Here is a 16,551-nt window from a genome sequence, read left to right as displayed (position 1 = left end):
AAGCAGAGTGGCAATCCTTGTAGCACGGCAGTCCTTACTCCTGGGAGTGTTCTTCTCAGGTCAAGTAGTGTACTGTCATGGTAGGGTCAGAGCTGCAGTACTTATACACAAATGTACCTTTGAAGTGGGGGTGACTTAAAAGCAGCTCCTTGAAGTGTACAGGTCCCCTTTCATCCCAGCCTGTCTTCCAGGCTATCAGTGGGGGGTAATCAACCCTCTGCGTGGGACACAAGACACTGCCTATTCAGATGTAAGTGTACACTCCCTCTCCCCCTTTCTGCCCAGAAAGGATATCAGAATTCAGATAAATGAAGATGAATCCTCTGAATCACCCACCCTTCAGGTGTTTTGGGCTGTCTAGAGGACATGTACAAAGTGTAGTTGTCACTCAGCCAAGACATGTATTGGAGAAAGGGTGCAAAACACACAGAGCAGTAAGAGCAGAGAAATATCCACTTTCTAAAAGTGACATTTCGACAAAAGTAGTGGCAAATCCAACTTTACCAATAAAGAGGATTTATCACCACCATTCCAAAGATATGAAACATGATGCAGCTACTTGTAATTTATTAAGTATAAATCTGTATGTCACGTATATATCTATAATAGGACAGCAATGTATGCATTTATAACATTAGTATGTGCCTTCACCCCTTCCTCTTGATTACATGTTGAACGCTCTAAAGACACCTGCCTTAGAATGTTCTGGCATATGACAGTTACGTCAGTTAAGGAGAGTGGATGACTGAATAAAGAAGACTCTTCACTTACCTCTCAACGCGTCTTCTCTTCTATTACGATTTACAATACTACTCCTTTCTAATCAAAAATTTCGGCTTAAAGTGTTTTAAGGAATTCCCAAGACTAGCCTATGAGAGTAGTAGGCCTCACAGTAGTGAAAAACGAATTTGGTTGTTTGTCGCTGCCAGGACTTGTAAAACTTAAAGGTATATGTCCTACCTTTTACTTACAAGGCACCCGCCCTTAGGGCTACCTAGGGCCTACCGTAGGGGTGACATGTGTAATAAAAGGGGAGTTTAAGGCTTGGCAAGAGGTTCTGAATGCCAAGTCGACGTGGCAGTGTAAGCTGCACACGCAGGCCCTGCAATGGCAGGCCTGACACAGGTTTGAAAGGCTACTTGTGTGGGTGGCACAATCAGTGCAGCAGGCCCACTAGTGGCATTTAGATTAGAGGCTCTGGGTATATGGTATACCACTTTACAGGGGACTTATAAGTAAACTAAATATGCTAAGCAGGTATATACCATGTCACCACGTTTAGGGGAGAAGCACATGCACTTTAGCATTGGTCAGCAGAGTGAAAGTGCTCAGAGTCTTAAGGCCAGCAAAAAGATACAGCAAAAAGTGGAGGTAAGCAGGCTAAAAGTTGGGAGAAGACCACCCTAAGGATGACAGGTCTAACAGGAACAATACCAAACATAGACTGGGCCTTTCCTACTTTACAAATTGCACATCTTGCATATAAGGTGATAATACTGTGACCTCAATACCCAGACAGGCCCACAGAATCACAAATAATGACAGAACTTCTATAGCTAACAAAAGGTGGCAAACCTGTGTCCACCTAGCTAGAGACATGGAATAACTTCAAAGTCCAATAACAGACAATGGAAGCGTGCATTAAAATACTATAAAGCAAGTAGTTAAAGATTTCAGTAACTTCAATGGAAATATTTACACAGTAAATATTACAGACCTAAAATCCTTCATAAAATATGCCCAGCTAAGCCAGACACATTTTCTAAATGAAGTACCTTCATGGCAGACCTAATGCACAGGGCAAAGAAATGCCACAAAATAGACATAATATGCGGTGCAATAGTTAGAAACGGTATGAACCATAATACAACAAAACGCAGAGCCTTGCCTTCTGGGACTCAATGCAAGTTCTCATAAGATAAAAATACAATATATACTTGAGTCCCTTGAACTAGTTTCAATGAAAAGGATGACAGCAATATGTTGGACACAAAAAGAAAACACAGCAATAAATAGGTGGGAAAACTGAAATAAACGAATGTGCGCTAGCAGAAGAGAAAAGAATGACCCTGGTTTAACCAGACCATAAACTTACAGAAGATTTTGTCAGATACTCACAACTGTTGGAGACGGTCTTGGAAAGAATTAAAGACAGATACTCACAAATACGTGTAGAAATACTTTCAAGGAAAACTAAGAAAAGCTGGTAAAGAGATAAGAATGCAAGGACTCTTGTTTGTTAAAATATCAAATAACCAAACGTGTTAACAGGATTATGTTTAATTGGGCCACTGCGAGGACCGCACAAAACAATATAAAATAATAAAATGCAATGTAATGATAAAAGGACTCAACCATACGCTCATTCTCAAGAGTTGTCCTCGGACTCTGTACTCTGTGACTTGGACAAATTCCACCAACATCTACAAGCAATGCATTGCAGCCTTTTCCGCCAGCAGAGCCACCACAAAATACTGCTAGACTCATCTGAAAATTCCTTCTGTAATCACCAACCAAAAAATGTTCAGCCTTTATCATCAGTGTGTTACCAGATCTGATATCTGATTTTTCTCCCTGAAGAAAGGAGTTACTTTTTCCTAAAAAAACTCTGCAAGGCAAATGATATCAAGGGCAGGCTCACGTCCTTTTGAAAATCAAGGTTTTTCATGTAAACAAAAAACTATTTTTCCACAGAGCTTTAAAGCACTGCCTTTGAAATGTCATCTTCGATTGTACCTGGATCCAAATCAAACTAACCCTTTGATGTGAGGATGTCATTAAAGTATTAGGACCTATCCAGCACAGGTAACTTATATTGATGTAGCATGCCAACTCTCTTTTCATAGCTTGCAGGGGACAATGGAGGGGGGGGGGGGGGGGGGGGGGGTGCCGAAGATGTGGGCATTGGACAGCACGGTGGGCAGAAACTCCGGTCTAAGGCATTGAGGGCATTGAGGGGGATGTTGGGGCACTGGTCTGTTATATACCTGTCAACTAGCAAAACAAGCATTGGCATATAGCCAATAGGTCTCGCCTTTGGGCCCTTATAAGTGTTTAACTATGCAACAGTTAATGTTGTTGCACCAAGGATATTATGCTGCATAACTAAATACTTATAAGGTCCCAAAAGTGAGACCTATTGGCTATGCCAATGCTTGTTTAATTAAGCAGTATTGCACAATAACGATAGCAATTGCGTAAAAAGCGCAGATTACATCTATAGGCAATTTAAGTTGTTACTTTTATTTATTCTTAACAACTTTCGTCTTCTACATAATTTTTGTAGGTATTCCATTTATAAATGTGATTTCATGAAGTTTTGTCATCATAGTTTTAATTATAGCACCGCACTACTGTGTTCTAACTGATGTAAGTTACATGACACCGTAGCCACTGACACAGAATAAACATATCTCCTCACAAAACGTGTCATTTTCAGACTGTCATCACCTTTACTACTTCAAAAATATGCCTTTGTTGTTAAAATAACTGTGTTAATCAATGAAATATGTAGGGTTACTGGAGATCCAGATTGCCCTGTACAGTTCTGATTTTTTTTAATGAAACTGGCGTTTTTGTATATGAACATGATGTTACTAAAAAAAAACCCACATAAAAACATGAAACAGATAGCTTTATTTCATTTGAAGAGTGAAACTGCATGTTTGTAAGCTAGAAAACGACATGGTGCTTCCTTGCAGTGCTGCTGGTCAATGATTGCACAATGTAGGCTTACAAGAATAAAATAAGAACAATGTGCTAATAAATTAAAAAGCGTGGGAAATCCTCATGCAACCCCTAACCCGAGTATTTTTTTTTAGCTGTGGCCGGCAAGAGCTCTTCGCAGGAAAGCTGCCGCCACTGTCCTCCGAATTTACATTAAACATAACGTGTCATGATATGGTTCGCATGTTTAACATAAAGACGGCGCAGCCAGGCTGCCTCAAACACGGGCACCTACGTGCCCTCTGTGTCAGTCCTATTCCTGGGTGCCCCGGCCCTTGTTAATGAAATCTGGAAGTGAGACTGCAAATGAACTCGGTGAATGGTAGATGTCAGGCACTGCGTGATGGGCCATCATCAATCAACCATTGTCAGTAATTTCTGTCTCAGTGAGTAAGCCTTTATTTAAAGCAAGCAGCAAGAATGCTGCCAGACCACAGGAACAAGTCCTGAGCTGTTTGCAGGTGCTGCTATTCACAGCTGTCAATTAAACCCCTGACATTTCCATAATGGCCGAGAGGCAAAGCATATGCAACTGACAAATATTATTTTAACAGAAAAATAAAAACAATCCGAACAAGTCAATTCATAATTCTCTCTGAGAGGTGCCGCGTTCCTGCTTGGTGGAATGTGGAGCTATCTGAGATGCAGCACGAGGCATGAGAAGAAAATGCAACAAGCATTGGCCGCACGACGCGGGAATCTTGTAATAAGAGAACCGGCGTCAGATTCAGAAACATGCTAGTGATACGCGCGCGGGAGCAGGAAAAAGTGATCGCGCTTGAAGGGTGCAGCTAGCAATGTAAAAAAAAAAATCACGCTAGTGATGCGCACGTGCGCGCGCAGCAGCATGAAAAGTGAAAGTGATCGCGACGGAAGGGAGGCAGATGGCTGCTGAGCGCGTGCACGCTCGAGTGAACGCAAGCTTGAGGCCAGCAAAAGCCTCTGGTAGCACTTTGAAAACCCCAATACTAAATGTCTCGCAGAGCAGCGCATGCGCTGGCTCAGGCGAGACCTAAAAAATCTCAGTGTAAGGAGGGGGCAGGGCCTATGAGGGGGAGGGGTCTCGTGCGAAGAAGTACCTACGAGGCACTTTTGCCCCCACCCTGCCCCAAGCCCCATGCACCGCCTCCAAAAACCAAACAGTTTGCTGAGGCTGGTGCCGATGTCCTGGAGTGTTTTCACACCCCTTAATGGACGTCGGCAGTTCAAAGCCTCGGAAAACGAGCTGGAAAGCCACTATTTACAGTGTTTTCTACTTGCATTGCCTGCTACCATGTGATATCGGCTCCTCACTGGGTGACTGTGTGATATGAGCCGATATCGTGTGTAACACGGTGGCACTGCATGAGTTGGCAGGTCTGCTGTTAGCCTAACTAAGGACGGGGTAAGGGGGCGCACAGTGATATTTCTATGTGTCTATTTGAATTTTGAAGTTACTGTATACCACAAATGCCTTAATAAAAAAGAGTTTGAAAAAACAACTCTATTTCCATACACAAGTCATCAAAACTGTAGTCCAGAAGGCAGGAGAAAGACGAGCAGAGGGTCCTAAAAACACAACTGCTGAACAAAGTCACAGTGCACAGGAACAGAGTGCTAAATGTTTTGGGAACCACTTCTGACAACTCACTTGTATGCACCGCCAGGTTTACAAAGGTCAAACGATAGGTGGCACTAATGCCGATCATTAATACATCTCATTATGCAAACACACCAAAACAACAACCACACAACATGGTACCCACCACATTAAAACGAGTGACGGTGAGCCAACACTGAGCTCAGATATACAGAGTATGTGCAGCTCAACCTTAATGGAACATGCACATCTAATACCAAGAAGTAAAATGTCTGAGCACAGAAAAATCTACTGTACATTAGGAAAAGACTGCAATCAGAGAAGCATTTCTGAGCACAGCAGGCACAAGAAAACACAAAGCATTAACTGAGGTATGGGCTGTATGTAATTATTTTATTTTTTTACGGAGTTTTATATAACGCAAACTTGACCCGAATCTGGTATCACAGCGCTTTACATTGAACCTGTTGCATTTCATGAGGACACATTCATTTTTGTTGGGCATGGGGAGATTAAGTGATTTGCCCAGAATCACAGGATGTTCAGTGTCATTGCCGAGACTCGACCCCAGTTCCCCAGATTCGATGTCGACTGCACTAGCCGTTAGGCCAACTCCTGGCCAAGACAATTCAGAAGGAATGTCACACAAGCAAACAACGTAAAACAACAAAAATGGCTGCATGGCATGCAATTAAGACTGTGATCACATTTTACAGAGTTGGGCTGTCCCACAAGGCAATTGGCAGAACCAGAAAGGCTGGTCTGACAGGTCAGTGTGTGAGACTTTTTTTGCTGTTTGTGGACCTGTTTTATGGTTTGGTGGGCCATTGTTTACTGTTGATTTTCATAGAAACACAAAAATTTCCTGCAGTAAACACAAATTCATTTTGTCGCCCATACCATGCAAAAAAACTATACCAGTGTCTGCACAAGTTCAAAACTGCACCAATTTGCAAGTGGGGGCCACTTGGTTTTCTTTTGTATTCGGTCATGGAGCCACTTTTATTTTGGTGGACAGCCTATTTTCTGTCCCAGCCCGACCCTGGACCACAATGGCGCCTACAAGTACAACAAGACACGCTGTTGTCCAAAGTCCCTTTGTGGGACGTCTGAGACAAGACTGGTAAAGAGCCATTACAGTCAATGTTGCAACCACATGTGGTAACAACATGAAATTCAAGACCAAGCATTTGGTAATCAACACAATGTTTACCAACAAAAAGATGTGATGTTATCAACACATAACAACACAAGGGATCTTTGTCTTTCTAATGAACACAAGGCCTGGGTGGAAGTGCAAAGTATTTTTCAAACATGTGTTGTACGCATGATATTGCAGATATTTAAAAGACATTTAATATAGGTTTTGAGCATTTGTTTACAGTGTTTGGTGGGATGCCTAGAGAATGTAAACAATTTAGATTAACTCATCTAATCAATCTAGCCATTTCAAATCTGCTTCTGGAAAGGCAATCCTCAATCATTAGAAGTAGATTCCGCTGTTTATTTGTATGTGAATGACACAAAGATGTCTCTTACATGAGAAAGGATGCTTTAAGACTTACTAACTTGTCCTTGGAAAGGTGCGTCTCATAAAGAGAAACGGCGGCTTAGGTTAGGCCCATCAAATAAACGTGGCTAAAGTCAGAATCAGCAAGCAAAATAGTTGTAGTAAAAGAGGTATTGCATTGACGATAGCTGAACTAGTCCTGTTCACCGTGAGTTTATAAACTGGAGAAATAGAAACTTCTTAAAATTAGCAAATTGCTACTTTTCTGGGTAGCTCGTCCGAGCACAATGCCTCACTTTACAAGAGTGGAGATCAAGCGGTAACATAGTACCAAAAAATCAAATAAAAAATGGAACGTTCATAAAATACATAAAAAAATAGAATTAACTTCTTTTACATAATAGAAGGGTATGCGTTTGCTCAGTAAATAGGGGCGATTGATAGAAAGAGATGAAAACTACGGAATATATAATAAGGAATGCATCCTTTAAAAACAAGTTGAAGTGCTTACAGACACGTGGTCTAGCGCCTTTGATGGCGTTTGTGTGTCTTTATTAAGGTTCCCCTCAAGCTGAGCAAGAGTCAAGAATCGTAATCGGAAATATCCAGATATAATGAAAATTCCTCACCGCAAGGTCTGCTCTAAGCTGGCGTAAGCCACAACGATGGAACGTTAAGTTAAAGGTTTCTTTTTGGATGCTTGAGGCAGTTTCAAATCTGTCATCTTCACACAACATCTACTCTTGTAACCTAAGGGACCTAGTCATATTAAAACTGTGTCAGTCTAGCACAAAGGTGAAGGGATATAATGCAGGTCTACAAGGAAGAGAATATCTGTGACTCACATAGCTCCGGGCCATGCATTGAAAAACACAGGATTTCAACATTTTTAACACAGGCTCAGTATCTGGTTCTCACTGGAGTGGCTGCCAGAGGAGGGCAACTGTCACCAAGTCTGTTCATAAAAATCACCTTGGGGTGATCAGTGGAATGGTGGATTTTCACTCCCACATCTCCCACGGTGATATGCCATCTTGTAAGGCCGTGATGCTCATCATAGCATTAAACCTAAAAACAATAGGTATTTCATCGAAGAGAGCTACTGGCGTGTGCTCTCATGGCAATGTATAGTAACAAAGAAAAAACTAAGCATTTAGTTATATTCATACAAATGTATTCCTACTGTTTTGAAATAACACTGGTAAGATAATAACAACGAATGTAGGTGGTCCAAAATATTGCACAATGCACGTGGATGGTGAAAAAAAAGTGATAATTGGTGCACTTTTGTTTTTTTTTGCAGAGTTTCATATAGCGCGAACTTGACCCGAATCCAATCAGGTATCAGAGCGCTTTACATAGCACCAGTTATGTTACATTAGGACACACATTAATTTTTGCTAGGCACGGGGAGATTAAGTGATATGCCCAGAATCACAGGATGTTCAGCATCATTACTGGGACTTGAACCCAGTTCTCCAGGTCCGAGGTCGACCGCCCTAGCCATTAGGCCAACTCCTCTCCCCGATAGGGGATAACAATAGCGGCAGCAACTCAAAACATCTTAACACACTGGGGGACACAGACACGACCGACAAACACGGGGTGGTTGCATAGATTGTGGTACATTTTGTGGTTGGAGCGGATTCAAGCTTCCCTCACTAACTTTGCGGGGGGGGATTCAGAGAAACTTGGCAACCGCTACTGTCCTTATTGGCTACCGAAATGAACAAAATTACCTGCCCAAGGTATCTTTGGCTTCTGAGACTCACAGACACAGACAAGCCACACAGGGAACCCTGAATGGAACTCAGGACAACGACCTCCTTGCTGGCCAAAACTGAGAAAGGTCCTAAGCACACCAGTACAACACTTGTGATGTAAAACCAACAACGAATATAAATACACTGTTGAATGTTTGTCGAAGTCATTTAAGTACAACAAAACCCTATCAATGAAAGTTCTGTTTGTTCACTCCATATTAATTCCAGTCAACAGGATAGATCGTCAACGTTTTGACTCCATAAGACAACTTCAACAGGGTCTTCATCAGGACTAGTGAATGGTAGCAACCCCTCTAGCTATCCATGACGTATGGAAAAATGATTTATCTATATTAGTGGATCATCAAAAGGGGAGTCTGAGAGAAGAATTGTTTCCCAAATGGGGTCTGTGTTGCAGAATGGAAGCGCAAAGTGGTGAAAGGAAGCCACTCCATATCACCTTCAATTAATTTGGTGATCAAATAGCATTGGGACCCGCCTTTTGGTGGGTGAAACCCAACTGCTAGAGAGCCGTGACAACTATGACAGCTGTTTAGCTACCAGCTTTTCAAATAGCTTTTCCAGAGAATTAAGCAGTTTGATAGGGCAATACGTTGTGTGTGGAAAGCGTCTAAATATTTTTTTTGTTTTTTTAACAGTAGCAAGATTATCTCTGTTTACCACTTATCAGTTATCCTTTTCGAAAGGGCCACTGTTAGGGATCTGAGGATCATGACTGGAGAGGGACCATATGGGAAACCAGATTCCAAACACATTAACAATCATTCTCCTCTTCTTTGGTCAGTTTAAAATAAGGCCAAAAGTTCTCACCCCAGGTGGTACGACTAATACAGAAGCACTGTAAGAGGATTATAATGCTTCTTTAACAAAGTGCAGATCTTTTTGGGGAAAAGTAGAAATCTTTTGGTAAAAGAAGGCCATCAGTGCAAAAGGCATTGGTGGAGGCTATTTAGTTAGTCAGAAATATTGAGTTGAGAAAGGAGTTAAAAACTGCAAAGATTTGACAAGTTTTCAGCCAAATAAAAAAGAATTGATATATGTTCCGCTTCAGCTGCATATAGGATTCCGTTAAATTTTTTGTTGGTTCTTGTAGATCCTAAATGTTCCCTCTGAAGTTGGATAAATAAATGTTTCATATTCACATACATTTAAGATGTACAGCTATTTTTCCTAACCCCATCTATGAAGAATCTATGCAATGCAGAAAAACCACATGCAAAGGGTTAGGAAAAATAGAAAAAAAAAAGTATTTTTATTTTTTATTCCATGAATGTCTTTCCTCCCTGTACACTTCCTGAGATAATAGGTAATGTTGGTTTCTGTTTCCAGACTTACTGCAATCATTTAGGTATATGTTTGGAAGGGCAGATAATTATGGCAAAGGCATTCCAAAGCTCTGTGAATACCCACAAAGAATTGGCTTTCTGGGTGTTTATCTTATTTGCACTGCATTTCCCTAGCCACCTGTTACTTCACTGGAACCCTACATCTGTTTTTAGTTGGCACTCTTGGATTCAAGAAATCTTCAGTCATGCCAAATTGTCCACATACTTAAGCAAAATCCCTAGCTGGCTCTGTGAACCTTGAGTCAGCTTTGATTGAAGAATGTAATTCTCAATACTTAAATCTGACAAAGACAGAAAAAATGCTGTGAATCAGGTCCTAGGTATCTTACAAAATGAAATTGTCTCAATATGCTTTTCACTAAGTGATTAGGCAGTATTATTTTGAAGGCTTCCGGCAGCCCAATCCAACATTGGTCTCACTTTCCAGGGGTTTGCAACCAACCAATTCACAAAGGTTTTAGAGATTTTTAAGATTAAGATTCCATTTTCCCATAACCGAACATCCTTACAAAGTTTTCAGTTTCTTCGTCTAGCCCATCCTCAAAACACAACTTTCTTATTTTAGAATAACTAGGGAGCTTTTTCCTGTAAATCAGCATAGTTCCCAGTTACTGATGAACAGTGGCCAATATGTGCCAAAGGGCTAAACCAACAGTTCTTTAAGGAGATCAAGACTCTGAGTTTCTCCCACAGGTGTTTGGTTTTAGAGGGCCCGTTGAAAAATTGACTGAGCCCCAACACTGGGTTCAGCTTGTCCTCGCCTTTCCTTCTTCGTGAAGAAGCCCAGGCATTTATTATTACAACCGCCAAGGTTGAGGTTATGTGCAGTATCGCTGTGATATCCCTGTCTGGATGAATGTCTGCGCTCTATAAAAACCTTTAAGTAAAATAAAATAAAATAAAGTATGCTCCAGTGCTTCATGCCATAGTGGAGGCTGGGACCCATTCAAGGTGAGCTAGCCTGTATGTATTCGGATGCTTGTCAAAAGCTGCCCTCATTGCAGATTGCAGACCCTGGATTTTTCAAAATAAAATACGAGTGAACGAATTGTAATTATTCAAGGTATTTTTAAATCAGCTAAAATACTTTTAGTCAAATTCCTGGTGAACGCTCTGTTTTAACAGATTGTTTCCACAGAAAACAGTGTCCCTTCTCACTTTTGGGTGCTATCTTGAAGTTACACACCTTGTGTGTCACTCGATTTTGATAATTTACGCTGCATTGTGACGCCGCTGGGCCCTTGATGGCCTCTGAAGCAGGAATGGCGACAAACTGCAGGTGGAAGGCATGGGAGACTCAGGGAGAAAGAATCTGAAAACCTATTACTACTAAAGCAAATGGAAAAATTATTAAATACTATTATCAGTCAGCTCTGGCTGCAAATAGCATGTAATGTTGGTGTTGTGGTGGAGGAGGGGCCATGACTTATTTTGAGGAATTGATGAGACCACACAACCCTACTGCATGCTACACTTAAGTGAATAACACAGCTACACAAATTAAGCTGCATCGAGGCTCTTATTTTCTGGCTTCGTTAGCGTGTTACCCTGTTATAAGGCAAGCATTTGGACAATTTGTTTTTGATTTTTATTTGTGGCTGGGTGGATATCTGCCAGGCATAATAAAACAATGCAATTCAAATGCACACAAGGCCACCGTTTTTGCAGTTCATATCTACTGCATACAACAGGTGTAACTGTATTAACTTACTTTAAAATTAGAACTCTGTTCTAATATGGTGAGAGGCAGGACTCCTGCTTTCTGCTAGTGTGAGGGTGTTCTTATATTGCACGCGCTAAGGTCTGTATCTCTGGGCAATTGCATGCAGAAGAAAGGTGAAAGGAAGAGAGCCTTGGGTTAAATTCCTGCTCAGCAGTGCCTGCTTTCTGCTCTCAGAGACTGGAGGTCTAACTTAATGTCCATCCTCCAGTCCTTGCCTTCTTGCTGAGATTACCCATGGAGGTTCAAATTTTGGTGGCCCCTTTGAGCCAGAAACCTACAGCGCCTTCCTTCATAGGTCCCTGCTAGATGCCAATACAAATCTATAGGTAATTAATTGCCACGGATTTCATATCTCAATTTAATCATTGACATCAAGAAACTATCCTCTGGCGTGGGTTTAGGGTAGTGCTACCTGCTCCCTTAAAGGAATGTTCTCAAGGTATTCTCTCCACGCAATTCACGAGTACTTCCCATGGGCCACTGGTGCTTCCCTTTATCTCTGGGAAAGTGATTCACCGAGTCCCTTGGTTCTAGCTCAGTGACTGCAGCCAGCTGTAGAAGATCTGCAGTCTTGCCAGCCGGGTCTGGTGGCTGAGTGGACTAATGCATCCACTGTGGGGCCTGTGTTCGACCTCATGGTCACAGGTTCAAATACCGGCGGCTCCACTCAGCCTTTCAACCTTCTGAGGTCGATAAAATGAGTACCATTGGGTTGGATAACAATAAACATCTGTTATTCAGGGCCAAGTTGCCCTTCTGGGTAAACATGCGCTTTACAAATGCACATGTTATGCTATATCTTAATTTAATCATTGACAGCAAGACACTACCCTGCGGTGTGGGTATAGTGTAGTGCTGTCTGCTCCTTTAGAGGAATGTCTACAAGGTATACTTTCCACGCAGTTCCAAAGGTACTTCACAGGTCCACTGGTTCTTCCCTTAATCTCTGGGAAAATGAATCACCGAGTCCATTGGTTCTAGCTCAGTGACTGCAGCTGTAGAAGGTCTGCGGGATTGACATCAACATAATGGTCATTTTAGAGTTGTTGCGTCATTATTTATGAATGGCCGAGCAGTCTCAGGCCACTCTTTCAGTATTTGTTCATTCAGCCGGGGCTCGCTATAGGGGTGTTCTTGTCTCTGAATGCATGCAGACTGCAGGATTTGAACAGAGGCCTTGACCACAGAAGTAAGGCGCTGCCTGGCTGAAACCTAAGGTCATCTGTACATTATAGCAGTTCTAGAGAACTGGTCACCGGTGTGGATGCCAGATTCCAATGGCAATTGTTTGTTAAATGGAAAAAGCAGGAAAGACCGGGTCTTAAGCTGGAGAGGGTCAGTGCCAAGTGAGCTAGTTCAGTATGTGGTGTTGCCGTACCCTCTCTGCAAACCAGACCAAGAGGGTGCTGGAGTACCAAATGAGTGCCCTTTCAGAGTCTGTATCTTTCAGCCATTTTAAATGAAAATTGTGCTGTGAAACCCACTATTAAATCCCATTTAAAAAAAGTCTTCTCAGGGAGGAACCCCTTGACACCACATTGAGGAATGCAGGTTCCCTCACATTGATGCTCGCTGTACTCCAGTCTTGGGTGGTGCCCATGCCAGCAGGGGTGGAAGGAGACAGCGCCACTGGAGGAAGTGGCTGATGACGGTGGTGGAATTATGCGGTGAAAATGGAGGAATTGAGTGGAGACAGCGGGGAAAGTGAACAGTATCCTGAAAAGCAAATGTTTTGGCACCTGTGCTTTATCTATTTATTTACCAATTAAGTGCAGGTGATGAAGATTCAAAAGGGTTGAGAACTTCCAGAAACAGATAAACCAAGTAGCAGTGGATTTAGGCTTGAGGCTGCTGCTTGTAAAGTCATGATAGCTGATTTTGACACAACACTCCATAAACAAGAATACAGTAACAATCCCTACTGTGTCAACTTTGTGGAACTCCACTGCAGCTGCATCCTCTTCCTCCTCCTCTGTGCTGTACTCCTCCATGGTTTCTCCACTCGAAAAGTGAATTATCCTCCGCGGGGACTTGGGCAGTTCCGGGTCTTCATTCTCCAGCTTTTCCTGCTGAGGAATGGATGCCAACAGCTCTATTAAAAAAGAACTTTCCAAATTCAAGGTTCAATTAAATGTATTTTCAAACTAAAATGAACTTTAAAACGATGAGCCCTTCAACAGTTGAGACGTGCTAAGAGTTTTGTTTTGCTTTTCTTGATTTCAAAAGGCGACCATGGAATTTTCAGCGGTTTGGTCCGTAATATTGCCAAATATCAGTGTCAGAATTCATATTACAAAATATATGTTTCTCATATTTCCTGGAGGGAACAAGAAGACAAGGAGTAATTGTATTAGTGAATGTATGCACCCGGTGTCACTAAATATTTAGCTTTACGACGATGAACACATCTTTGCGGTTTGTGTAACATGTATGTCCAATTGACTGCATAACAGTTCATGTTAAAGGACTTGTTTTATGACTGTGTTGTGTATGATCCCATATAAATTGTAAAGCTTTAATGGATAACAAATTCAAATACATTATTGTGCAATTGAATTACATAGTTACAACATATTTGTGAAAAGGTTATATGTAGCATGTCTACCAAATTCACCTCTTATCAGGTGCTAGCACCCGGGCATTTCAGAAGCGGTGATCAATACAGTTGTCTTCTTGAGTTTTTCCTTCCCTTGGAGCATAGTTTTTTTTTAACACCCTTTTTGACTGACTGACTTGTGTCCTTCCACTGCTCACTTTTAGGGAACTACTTTTTTTTCTTTTTAGTTAAGCACTCCATATGAGTGCATGTGTTTTCCAGCTCTCTCCCTCTTGTGCTACTCCTGTCCCCTACTGTATTGCGCTCTCCCACTCGCTCTAGATTTCCCATGTGCTTCTTCCTTAACCATCCCACACTCCATGTTGTTCATTCGGCTCGTGTGCTTCTATCCGGCAACAGTGGCAGTGATGCTCCAAAGAATTGCACATTACATTCAAAGAATGAAAAGAGCCATTTGCATATCAACTAGTCAGCTCACCATTCTGAACAACACTGCACTTCCGGCATTTGTTCCACCCAATAGATAGAAGACACCTTCAAGGGACTTACAAAAATGCCAGATGTTGCTCCCAAAAACAGGCGCGTCCACTACAACTAGGTACACAAGTGACGTGAACCTGATTCAAAAAGGAAATGCCTGAAAGTCTCGAGCTGCACCTACTCTTACATTTAAACAAAGCGGGTGTATCCAGTTGAGTACCTGAAGGCCGGCTACGCAAATCACTCTAGGAGCAAACAATTTGCTCCTGGTGTTCCCCATAATAAAGTGCATCTAGTTTATCTGTTCATAGCAATTTTATCTATACAAGTCTGTGTGAGAATAGAGCAGTGTATTTGTGGCTAAAAGAAAAAAAAAACTTTTCCTTGCCTTAAAAATGTACTTTAGTAACTGGACGGAAACAGAGTTTCAAATTTCACCCTGAAAAGTCAAAATTTCACATTTGTTTTCTACAAAAACAAAAGTTGAGCCTTTATATTCGGGAATAGTTCCACTTTTAAACAAAACGAATAACAATCAATATTTAGTGTCTCTAACAAGTTTCTCACCCAGAATTCCCAGGAGTGTCAGTGACCAAAATATTTTTTTGTGAATCGCATCCTTTGGAACGAGGACTACATTGAAGGTGCATTTTACACACGATTGGGTGTATGTGAAATTGTAAAAGTGAGTACCTTACACAGAGTATCAGTGAGGTACTGAAATGTCCCAGGAATTTTTGACCCACCACTAAATATCCAGACACTGAAAATATTTTTGTGGCACAACAAACATCCAAGCAGGCCTCAGATAAGCAGAACACCTACAAACCAGAACACACATAGGGCAAGAAGTTTCTTCTCTGACATGCTGTAGTAGATGATAGGTAGTATGTTTTTTTTAAGTACGTCTTGTTTACACACCTGTACTATTAGGGCAAGATTTACATGGAACAACATATTAGGCTTGGACTGGGAGCCTGAATAAAAGATGCCAATGGCCACACCTAGAAGGTCAGAGTATGACACCGTTTCTCACAAATCATACTAGCAAATGAGTACAAATTAATCCTGATGTTCAAAGACCTGAGATGAACGTTTGGTTGCCTCCCTAGCATTGATGTCCGTTCAGCTCTCAAAGCGCTAGCATTCATTGATTTACTAGGTGCCATACTGCCTCTAAAGGTTTGTCTGGCTTGCAAATAAATATATTGGAAAAGGCACTAAAATTGGGTTGGTGTTATATATTCTCATACACGTTAATGCGATGTGCCAGATTCACATTTTTTGTAACCAACAACTGGATTGTGACGCTTTGAACATAACTAGTGAATGTATTGGATCTTTGTTTAAATTGGATTGAATGGAGATACTTTGATGCCAACTGAACGTAATCGGTTAGTGTTACAAGTTCTTTGCCCAAAGAAGGTCGAACACTTATAGATGGTCACATGCAACTTCAAATCCAGGTTATATCTGCACAGTCTCACTTTAAGGGAATATCATCATTCCCCATTAGGCAGGCATTGGATTAGGCAAGGTAGCATGGTCCATTAGTTACATTTATTTTAGTATCTCCCTTTTTAGGTCTCGCCTGCGTGGGCTGCGCACATGCGCAGTCTCGCTGGCGAGATTTAATGATTTGGAGGGAATTCTGTAAAGGGCTTCAAGCCCCGCCCCTCTTTCCCATTGGCCAGCGTTGCCGTTTATGCTAAACCGTGGCCAGCCATTGGGAAAGAGCACTGCGTGACGTCGACTTTTCCACTTTTCTGCCGTCCCACTTGGACGGCCTCGCCTGCTTTCCTTCTGAAGTAAAAGGTTTCTTATCTTTATGGGGCCAAACACATGG

The 16,551-nt window shown here is 41.7% G+C and overlaps 1 protein-coding gene across 2 annotated transcripts in view; it reads right to left on the bottom strand.

Annotated features, from left to right (window-relative positions):
* FAM177B (family with sequence similarity 177 member B) overlaps positions 1-16,551 on the bottom strand; it is a 108,061-nt gene that overhangs the window by 62,449 nt on the left and 29,061 nt on the right. Inside the window, exon 2 of one of the 2 annotated variants that reach the window (XM_085612974.1) lies at positions 13,591-13,737. In XM_085612974.1, the coding sequence (XP_085469100.1) occupies positions 13,591-13,737 (147 nt within the window). The remainder of the gene's footprint in view (positions 1-13,590; positions 13,738-16,551) is intronic. The other variant, XM_085612975.1, reaches the window with a different exon arrangement.

Source organism: Triturus cristatus, chromosome 6, assembly GCF_964204655.1.
Source record: "Triturus cristatus chromosome 6, aTriCri1.1, whole genome shotgun sequence".
NCBI lineage: Eukaryota > Metazoa > Chordata > Amphibia > Caudata > Salamandridae > Triturus > Triturus cristatus.
The sequence above is the reverse complement of the archived record's forward strand: the minus strand, read 5'-3'. Positions and strand labels throughout refer to the sequence as shown.